This window comes from Heloderma suspectum, chromosome 2 (assembly GCF_057233095.1).
Source record: "Heloderma suspectum isolate Gila_16-S chromosome 2, 16-S_ref, whole genome shotgun sequence".
Taxonomy (NCBI): domain Eukaryota; kingdom Metazoa; phylum Chordata; class Lepidosauria; order Squamata; family Helodermatidae; genus Heloderma; species Heloderma suspectum.
In genome coordinates, this window is record NC_139459.1 from 157866125 (window position 1) to 157877558 (window position 11434).

At 42.6% G+C, this 11434-nt stretch overlaps 1 protein-coding gene across 2 annotated transcripts in view; it reads left to right on the plus strand.

Moving 5' to 3' along the window:
- The window catches only part of LOC146352982 (tumor necrosis factor receptor superfamily member 1A-like), a 74855-nt gene that overhangs the window by 19937 nt on the left and 43484 nt on the right, over positions 1–11434 (plus strand). For both annotated transcript variants that reach the window (XM_084835364.1, XM_084835363.1), the window contains exon 2: positions 2067–2262. In XM_084835364.1, the coding sequence (XP_084691490.1) occupies positions 2067–2262 (196 nt within the window). The remainder of the gene's footprint in view (positions 1–2066; positions 2263–11434) is intronic.

Consider the following 11434-nt stretch of genomic DNA (forward strand, 5'->3'; position numbering starts at 1 on the left):
AGCTCCCCTGGCCATCTCCTGTTTGCTCCCCCTGTTTGCTCACTCTCTGGGAGATTGCTTGCTTCTATAGTCCCAAGATCAGCTGGAGCAGCTTCCTGATGGGAAACAGACTGAAGCTTCCTGCCCAAACAGCTGCTGGGAGTACTCAGCCCCCCCCCTCAATTAATTGAAGCTATCAGGGGTACCTGGTGAGCTCACAGCCACTCAGCAGGAAATGGACAGCCCTTTGGGCTTCCTCCAGCTTCCTCCAGCCCACTTATCTCTATGCCTTTGTCTCCTTTGTCTCTTCTGCCACTGCAGTTCCCCTGGCCAGCTCCTGTTTGCTCTCCCTGTTTGCTTGCTCTGATCACTCGCTCTCTGGGAGCTTGCTTGCTTCTATAGTCCCAAAACCAGCTGGAGCAGCTTCCTCTGCTCTGCTCTGCTCAGCTGGGAGGCAGGAAACAGACATCCTGTATAACAAAAGAGGGTGCTTGGGAATGATGGGTGTACTTGCAGCAAACAAAAGTCCTACTTACTATCTCTTACTTTTTTAAGAAAAGATGACTTTACATGTTAATGACTGTCTTAAAGATAGGTGACAAGGCTGGAGTTCAACAATGGGAGCATATTGCAGGTAGTTGACTGGGTAACTTACTAGATATCACTCTTGCTATCCAGCACATTCATGTTTTGCTGAATTTTTACCCCCACCTTTGACTTTGGGGAATGCATTTTAAGAAGTCCATCAGAAATGACATTGCCTGATATGGTCTTGTATGATGCTCTCAACCCCATTCCTGTGCCTTTCTCCCACCTTTGCTGAGGCTGGGGATGAAGACACCTGGCTTTTGGGCTGTGTCTCAAAATTGAATCAGTACTGTTCACTCAAAAGAGAGCTACTTCGTAACATTTGGGTTGTATAGGCCTGGTGTAGTGGAAACAGTGTTGGCCGTTTTTCACCCACAGATTGATAAGCAAAAGATTCATGTTCAGAGTGTACCAAGAAATAGTATATTTTGACACAACTCAGGTGGTAATTGTTGGTAATGTAACCAGCCAGCTAAACAACTTCTGTTTAGAACAGGTGTCCCCAACGTTTTGGGGTAAGTGGGCACATTTTGAATGTTGAGTATGTCATGGGAACTCTCAAAAAATGGCTGCCATAGTGGGTGTGGTGACTCACAAAACACCCATTTCATAGAGGGCAAAGGAAAAAAACGTGACTTCACCAAGTAACAAGACAGAGGTGGGCCCCAAGCTCCAAATACAAAGCCACTCTTTTGAACCCACACTTTTTTGTTCCAACACCCACTTCATAGAGGGCAAACTATAGGGCTTAAAGATGAGAAACTTCACCAAGAAACTGAATCAAGGCAGAAGTGAATCCCAAATGCCAAATCACGTATGTGCCCTCACAAAGCACAACAAAATGCCCATTTCATAGAAGGCAAACTGCCTCAGAAGGCTCAGAGAAACACAAACACAAAGGCAAAATACCCACATCACACATATGCATATAGCACAGGTAAATGCACCTCCCCTTCTTAACCCCCAGGACACTCCCTACTATCCCCAAGCTTTTTTTCTTTTTCTGGATAGCTGGGCCACCCACCATTTTTATCTTCTAAGAATGACTCTGGGGTCCATGTGTGTCCCAGAGGCAGTATTGGAAATAAAAACACCACTGGAGGCCAGCACTTGATTTTGCAGCATGTTGCAGTTAACGACGACGACAACAACAACAACAACAGGGGTAGGATGTCTGGTAGGCATCATACTGAAGACCCCAGATTTAGAAGAAGCTGAATCTTGCACAATTCAAGAAACAGATCAGCAAATAAAATTTGCAATGCAACCACTTGCTTTTTGTCCTTGTCCTGATGTTCTGTTCTACATGTGAATGACACAGCCATCATCAGTCAGAATAATGTTTTTGTAACCACTTAGAAGAGAGATTCTGCTCTATTATCCATTGCATTAAATAATAATATTTATGGAAGGTCCTACTCTTGCATGAAGCCTTAAAAACCTCAGCAGAGAGTCCTCATTGATGAAAAGTAGTTTACTTGTACTGTTTTTCTTTGCAGATCACATTAATCCTGATTCAGATGAAAACTGAAGAATCCTTGGGATTAGCCCTCATCCGCGATGCTACGCATGGGGTAGTTGCAGACAAAGAGGACTTTATCCACTCCAGTGGAAGAGAGAGGAGGGAGCTGACATGCCGGAAAGGATACTTTCCTCACCCAAACAGAACCCACTGCTGCTATAGATGCCACAGAGGTATGATAGAATATAAAACGGAGTAATACTTATTCAATCCCATATTTTCATATACCCTATGATGCTTACCACTATAAAAAAACAAAAAAAATGTACTTTACAATTTTTTGCTGCAACGTAAATCTGACTACTACTTATATTTCATTGGGAAGCAACACAGGAAGCAACATAGTCACATTTGACTTCAAAAGAGGGAAATGTCTCTAAAATGAGGGAACTGGTTTAAGGAAGTTGAAAGAGGGAGTCAAGAAGGTAGGGAGAACAATCCTATGCCCCCTAGACAGCATCTGGGGGGCCATAGGATAGTTCAGATTCCTGGGTTGGGCTCCAACCTTGGACCCAGGAGTCCAAGCTCCCCTTCCCCACCCCCTCACAGCCAGCATAGAGAGAACTGCACCGGCTGCCTTTCCAAGCTTGGAGAAACAACCTCAGAGAGGATGGAAAGGGATTGTTTCTGTGGTGGGGAGGGGAGGGGGCTGGGGAAGTGGGCATACGAGCTATCCCCAGCCCTCCCCAGCCTCCTTCTATCTACCTCTCCAATGCCTCAGGTAGACAGGTGAAAATGCCTGACTAGCAAAAATGCAGAGTGGGGGAAGTGTGGAGGTGAAGATTGCTTCCTTGCTCCTCCTGCTCTGCATAGGATGCCCATCAGCCCCCACGTTCAGAGGCTGACGGGCTTCCAGATAGGATTGTGCCCTAAATCTCTCCAAAATGCATTGAGGTTACTCAAAATCAGAATAAGAGAAGCTTAACTAGAATGTATACTGCAGGTCAGGAAAGATAGGATGAAGTCCAAGAGGACCCCAGCATGGTTAATGGCCAGTGTCAAAGAAGCTATTCAAAAAAAGAAGGCTTCCTTCAGAAAATGGAATTTTTGCCCAATTGAGGAGAAAAGGAACATGAACTTGCACAAAGGGAATGCAAGAAGACAATAAGAGATGCAAAAAAAAAGCATTTTGAGGAGCATGATTGCACCCTGCCTTTCTACCAAAAAAGGTGCTCAAGGCAGCTTACAATCATGAATAAAACTTGACGAAAACAATAATAAAACACAACAGTTACAGAGTAAAAACAGCCTCAAACTGAACAGATCCAGTTACACACCAAAGGCCCAATTGAATAAAGGGGTCTTTGTCTGCTGGTGGAGGAAAGCACAGGACATAGCATCAAGGCCAACAATAAAGGATTCTGTATTATATACATCAGAAGTAGGAAACCACCTAGGGAGACAGTTGGATGACAACAAAGTTAAAGGAGTAGTGAAGAAAGATAAGGAGATTGCAGAGAAGCTGAATGAATTTTCACAGCAGAAGATGTAGGGCAGGTACCCATGCCTGAATTTCAAGAAGGGAGCCTGAGGAACTGAAGCAAATAGTGGTGATGAGATTAAATTCTAGAACATACTGGCAAATTGACAGCTAACAAATCACCAGGTTCAGATGGTCTGTACCCAGGAGTTCTTAAAGAACTCAAATGTGAAATTGCTGATCTTCTAACAAAATATGTAACATGTTCCTAAGATCAGTTTCTGTACTAGAGGACTGGAGAATGGCCAATATACTGCCATGTTTAAAAAAAAGGGGGTGTGATTCCAGTCACATCCAGGAAATTACAGGGCGGTTAGCTTAACATCCTTGCTGGATAAATTGGTGGAAAGCATTATTAAAGAAAAAATTATCAAGCATATAGAAAGAATTAGCTACTATAAGATGTCATGATAGCTACCAATTTTGATCACTTTAAAAAGGGATTGGACAAATTCATGGAGGATAAGGTTAACAATGGCTACTAATCACAATGACTATATACTACCTCCAGTTTCAGAGGCAGTATGCCTCTGTATACCAGTTGCTGGGGAACATAAGTGGGATGGTGCTATCGCACTGATGTCGTACTAGTGTGTTTCTCAGGCAGTTTGTTGGCCACTGTCCTCTTTCAACACAGGCAAGGGCCTTGGGCAAGGTGCAGATAGTCTTGGGACCAGCAGTGAGAGAGCAACCAGTTCAGTCCAAAGTCATACACAGAAGTTCCGAGGAGGGTTTGCAGGCACAGGCACAGGCGAGGTCAAGGCAGTCCAGAAGTCAGTTCACCAGTGTCTGTTTTAGCAAGCATCAAGGCCAGTCAGGGGTTTTTTTGAAAGTGTTATCCAGATGGGTAGCCAAAGTCTAGGAGCCTATCAGATTGGGTATCTTGAAAGCAAAGCCAAGGTTAAGGCGCTGTTGTTTTTTTAATCTATTTTTATTTTATTTTTATAAATGAAATAAACACTACCAACAACATAATCAGAATCTTCCGTTTCCAACATTACAGTATTCTGAGGAAAAAACAAAACAAAAAAGAGAGGATAGCAAAAGAAGGGGGGGGGAAAGGATTATATTAAACTTCAATAAGAACAAACCGAATATCTAAATAAAAGTCCAGTTGCAGATTATAACTATACAGCATTCTTCCAAACATTGCAAGTATTATTAAATCTTCAATCCACTACAGCACAAACGGTAAACCTTATCTTTCAGTATCATAACATCAGTCTTATGGCAAAGGAATGGGAGCAAACAATCCATACCATTCAGTTAATGCGTATTAATAAACATTAAAGGGTTAGCCAACAAGAAATAGTAGTAATAATAATAATCCCATAATGATATTAATATTAATAATAATAATAATAATCAAAAGAGAAAAAAGTTTGAGAAAAAGATAAAAAATAAAAAACAAAAGCAAATCATTTATATATTTTAAGTAATATCATATCTAAAAATATATATGTGTACACACACATACACACACAAATAGGCATTTTATTACAATATAACGCAAAAAAGGAGAACCCCTCCCCCCAGAAATATGCAAACATTTACTCTGGCAAACTGCCTAGACATCTTATCAGCTAGAGCCCAAACAGCACTTCAAAAGAACAGTAAAGATGGCTAAGTTCCAACTCCAGAGGCTGAGAGAGTTGGTTCCCTTGTTTTAATTTTAATACCAATTAAAAATGATTCTGCACCATCAGGATCCAAAAATCTTTTCATCTGGCCTTCAGAAAGAATGGAAAATGTAGCTGGATATTTAATATGCTATTGCAGGTTAATTTGCTTTGCCAAACTTCTCGCCTTGGTGAATTGCCTTCTTCTGTAAGCGATTTCTTTAGTATAATCAGGAAAGAGCATAATCTTGTCATTTGCTGGTCCCCTCCGAAGCTCACCTCATTCTCTTGCCAGGTGCATAAGATAATTTTTTGTAGAGCCTCATGAAAATTGAACAATAACAGTCCCAAAAGTCCCTTTAGTGCCATGTATTGAACCAGGAACACGGTATGCGTGTTCAATATCAAGTAAAAAATCAGATGGTAAAGCAAATAGCTCATGCAAAAGTTTATTCATAAATTCAGCCAAATCTATATCAGTAGCCATGTCATTAATACCAAGGTTATGTAGATTTGCTCTACATGTGAAGGCCTCCAATTGAGAAATTCGAGCAGAAAATATTATGAGACACTTCCATGGCTGTTTCATGAGCAGTAACCCGATCTTCGAGAGCATTAACCTTTGATTCCATCTTTTGAAAAGAGATATTAATTAAATCCACAGCCCCCTGAAGGGCAATAATTAAGTCCTGAATTGTTTCAAGTTTCTTTGACTGCTCTGGTAGCTGAGAAGACATAGTTTTTATCAAAGCAAGCAACTCCTCTTCATCTCTGGCATTTCTAGAAACCTTTTCCGGGAGAGCAATCGGGAGGGGTAGGTGACGTTCTCAAGCCTTTCTTTTTTTCCTTTGGTACTGCCATCTTCTACTTTCAAAAGCACAACAAGCAAGTGTAATTGCAGAAACAAAAAAACCCAAACACACAGATTTGATTACAAGTCCTCAGATATTGCTGGTAGTTTAAATTCAGAAATACTATTTGGAGCCGTTTGTCCTTATGTCTCCTAATTGCTTAGGAGTTTCAAACAGCATTCAGTAGATGACACTCCAGCATCTAATTTTAGATTTCAGTCCCTCTGTTTCTCTGCAGAAGCAGCTGTTCTTCCAAGATTTCATCCGGATGGTACTGTAAGCTTCCCCTTTTAATTCCAGGGGAAGATAAAAAGGTTTCTCAACCTTTTCAGAGCTGTTTGAGATAAGCAACCTGCAGAGCTCCACAAGTCACTGCAGGACGCCATGGCTCCAACCAGATATCACAAGGCGCTGTTGTTTGCAGCAAAAGGCTGGCATTGGCAAGGCTGAATTTATAGCCGGTCATTAATCAACACAGCTGGCTAATTAGGACAGCGTGTTGCTTTTAAGTGAGGCCCCATGCTGTGACTTTCATTTGTTCTTTTGCTGCTCACATCTGATTCTACACCGTTCAGAGGGATGGATCCCCCCAGAGTCTGCTTCCAGCATTTGGGGAAGTTCAAACAGCATAACACACATCTCCCCCTCCTCCTTTCCTGGCAGCTTTTCAATTCCCGCTGCAATCCCTTCCTCCTCTCCCGTGCCCCAGGAACCAAAGCAGTCTGCTGCACAGCCTCATCGCGATCTCACTTCTCATCCTCCTCGTTCCCTCTCCCTTTTCTGGAACAGCCTTTGCAGTTAATTATTAAATTACCATTGGTCATACTTTCTCAATAAAACTAAATTTCTAGGAAAGCTCTGATCTTGTCCCTGTTATTCCCTGCATAACTCACAAGCTTATCTTAACTAAACAATCCAACGTTGTATTCATTGTTGCTCAGGTATTTGGAAACCTGCTAGATCCTGGGCCAGCTCTCCCAGACAGACAGCAGCCTGTCCTCCAGCAGAATAGAGCCAAGGTTACAGTGCAAAATGGTTACCCTAGCACATCTGAGCTAAATTCCCTCCAGTCATTCATATTCCGAAAGGGCATATTTCCTGAACACAGAGAAATAGTTTGTAGATGTGTATAGAGCAGGGGTAGGCAACTTGTGAATCTCCAAATGTTTTTGCCTACAACTCCCATGATCCCTCACCATTGACTATGCTAGTTAGTTTGGAGGGCCACATGTTGTCCACCCCTGGTATAGAGGCATGTGTGCTGAGCAAGAATAGTAACATGATAGCTAGCTAATTTTTTTGAAAACATGAAGAATATGAACATTAGCAATGCTTTCATCCATGAAGTTATTCATTCTCTGAGAGGATAAAGGAGCAAAAATAGCAGCTACTCCCCAAATACCAAGCATCAGTTTCTCAGATCTGGCATCAGATCTGGAATCAGCTTGAGGTCCTCTGACTAAAAATTCCTGGGGCAAATTTTACTTCTGCTTCCATAACATAGCCACAGTTGCTGAGCAGGAGGGCTTGATGGGATGCTATGATGAGGGTAACAGTGGTAGAAACAGTAACTCCTCTTCCTCCTCCGCTCCTTCTCTAAGAGCAGAGGTGTGTGATGGTTGTTCACTGCCTCCCTGCTCAGAATTTCAAATTACCAAAGTTCTCTTCCATACCTGTATTCAAGGGAAAGCATGAATATATATATATATATATATATATATATATATATATATATTCTTATATGTATCTAGTTTTCTGGTTAGATTATCTTTCACTAAGAGACAATCCTATGGCCCCTAGATAGCATCCTGTACCACTCCCGTATCTCCTGCCCATAGGAGACACAGGAGCCTCCAGGCTGATGGAGTTTATATATGGAGGAGATTAGGCCCCTTTTTAAGAGCTCCCTTTAAACTCCTTCACAACCTGGTTAGCGTGTTTGCCAAGCAGTTCAGCACATGAGCATGATCAACTTCCAGGCTAGACAAGAGAATCAAATCAACTCCAGTTTCCAATCCAATCTATTTATTAAAGAACCAAGCAGAGAGAAGTTGAGGTACACTCAGTTGCTTTTAAAAATAAAATCAAAATCAAAACATCAAACCAGCTTACTAATCCTTATTTATCAAGATCCTAAGAGAAACTCAGCAAAGTGGCTTACAGTGAGGTGCCCCCACCAGGCCTCCAGAGCATGGAAGAGTTTTGCCTTGACCCATTGCCCACCACCTGAAAGAGCCGAAGGGTTTCTATGGGGCTGGGTGAATTTCCAGGGAGGGAAATTCAAACTGATCAATCATTATCCTGGGAGGACCTAGTTAATTCTTTCCTCCCCAGCAGCAAACCCCTTTGAAAATCACCTTCTGCATGGCAATTAAGGTAAGAAATACATCTTCCCTTGGCATCAATGGACATGCAGTGCTCTGGGGAATAGTTGTGGGGCCCTCCAGGGAATCTCTAGAGTATTTCTTCTAAATTAGCTGATTATTGGGCAGTGAAGGTGAAGCTAGAGAGTCAGCTTGGAATGAATAGGGATGTAAATGTAGGTGTGTAGTGCTTTGTTTAAAGATATTGCTAGGAAGATCAAGGGGGGAAGGCTGAATTTGTCACAGACACACAAAAGAGTAGGATTGTCCTGGAATGGCAATTGCTAGGTGCACAAAAAGAGACAGTTGTCTTGTTCCTGCTTAACAAAGGAGGTGGTCTAGGCCAGAGGATGGCAAAAGGTAGACTTGGATTTCTACTCTGGGTAATTTGCAGTAGATTGGCAAGGATTTCTGTCTAGGGATGGATGGATCCATCTCCATCTGGGGCACGGGGGAGCTCCACAAGCTGTCCGCCCTGCTCGCAGGGCCCAAACCTGCTTGGTGAGCCACCCTGCCTGCCTGACGAGGCGCCTCTCCTCTCTGCTCCATGGACTCCGGCAGTCAAGCCCTTGTGCTTTATGCGCACAAGGGTTTGACTACTGGAGTGCTTTGCGTGGCGCACGCCCCCCCCAAGTGCTCTAGCCCTGGCATCCTCCCAAGGACGACAGGGCCAGAGCACTGTGGTGCCGCCAAGGCCCCTCCTGCCAGTGCCTGTTGTCAAGGGTTTCCTTGACAGCTGGCAGAGGCAGGATGAGTCCTCAGTGGCACTCCCAGCTGCTCGCTGAGCTCCGGGGCACTCAGCGGCCAGGTCTGTCAGTGCCTACGGCTTGGTGAGCAGGGTCCGGGAGGCTGGATGGGGAGGAGTACGTCGGACTCCACCCCCTACTCGGACTCCCATGCCATCCCTATTTCTGACTCTCAAATGTTTATTAATAGCAGCAAGAAAATGGCTCCCCCCAGAGGCATAGCTAGAAAATTAAAAGATTTGGGGTCCCAGCCCATAGGATACAAATTTGCATAAAATATGGATATGCTGATATATATCTATATATGTAAATTTAGTAATCCCTTGGATTTATTTAAATTTTACAGAATGTAAAGCCAGCAAATTAATTTCTCATCCAAATCATCTCAAATAAAATAAATTCATCAATTAATTTGTAACCTCCCCAGATCATCCCAAATCAATAATTTATCTTCAATTACAATGAATCTGAAGTCTCTCTCTCTCTTCCCCACCCCACTTCTTTCTCTTTCCCTCTTGGAGGGAAATTGCCCCCACCCCATGCAATTAAGTTTAGAAGAAAAGCTTCCATTAGCACCAATGGAAAGTTTTTTCTGAGTTTGATTGACACGCAAGGGAAGGTTTTTTTTGGGGGGGGGGGCTTCCACATGTGGGAGGTTATCCCTTTCCTCCCCAGCTGCACCCCTCCTTGAAAATCACCCCCTGCCTGGCAATTAAGGCAAGAAATAAGTCTTCTGTTGGCATGAATGGACACTCAATGCTCTGGGGAATAGATCTGGGACCCTGACTCCTCCCACCCACATTCCTTCCATCCTAAATTATACTGCTGAAATGAAGAATGCTTGGGGTAACCATTTTGTGTGGACTCTGAGTTTTGTTCAGTTCTGGTACTCAGAACAAATTTCTGGAATTAGGGGTCTTTAATTCTGGTTATATATCTTTTGCATAAGACTTTGGTTGGTAGTTAAAAAAAAAAAAAGTCTGCTCACCCCTGGTCTTTGCTTTAGGTAGAGTTTGAAATACATTTGGTAAAGGACACTCAAAATTTTAGGTTTCTTCATAGCCAGTCTTGATAGGTGATACATTTATTCATTCATTCATTCATTTCATTTCTATACCACCCAAGAGCTGAACCTCTCTGGGTGATTCACAAAAATTAAAACCAAAAAGCACAAGATAAAACAATATAAAATATAAAAGCATTAAAACCACAATATAACAATATTTATTGTTCCTCCAATTGGGATTGGAGGATGGCTGGGCATCTAACAATTTTACGAGATCCAACACTAGTGTATAGAAGGTACGGGCACTCCACTTCTGTAGAGGATTTTGATGCATTTTCAAATGCATTTTGACCTAGTTTGCTAGATCCTTTCCAGACTAAATTTTATCTTTCCAGATAGCCATGTGGAACCAGTGTGGTTGTGAGGGGCTACACAAAATGATGGTGGAGCAGTGCTCTCTGGCAATAGCCCTCCTTAAGGTATTGAATTATTGGGACCTGGTTCTTCTATCAACAAAGTGTTGGCATGAAAGAAGTAGCAACACAGCAGTGGCTGTTTGCAACATAATCTGGTGTATGGTGCAATATGGCTTGATGTCATTGTGTCATAAAATCAAATCTAACTACCTGTTTTATTTATTTTTATGTAGACAATTCCCCCCACTCTTTAGCCAACAAAGCTCCTAGAGCAGCTTACATAAAATCAGTGGAAACAAGAACAAACCAGTACAATTAAAAGCAGAGCAAACAGTAATGTAAGGCTGAAACCAAATCTTAAAGCCCTGGAAAAGCTTAAAGGGTTTCACCTAGCACAAAAAAGAAAACAGGTGTCATCTAGTGAACCTCTTTGGGAATAATGTTCCAAAACTGGAGCACCACAACTCATGGGTACCACAGCTGAGAGGGTCTTATTTCCTATCACCACCTGCCTCAACTTTGACAGCTGTTTCAAAACTGGTGAGGTATGATCCATATACTCAGCTAGTTCAGAAACTACAGTTTCTGAACAGTCTTCCAAGGCAGTTCCATGTACAATCCACAACAGTCATTAAAAAATGTTACTAGAGTGTGCAGTATTGTACCCAGGCAAACTCTGCCCAGGAATTGCAGCTGGTGCAATGCATAAGCTGGTGGAAGATGCTTTGTGCCATGGAGGGCATTTGGACCTCCAACAATAAGGATGGATGTAACCGCATCCCACACTGTGATTCTGATCCTTCAGCGGGAATGCAATCATGTTTAGAACAGTTTAAACTGGTTCCTCCTAGGTCAGAAAAGCCA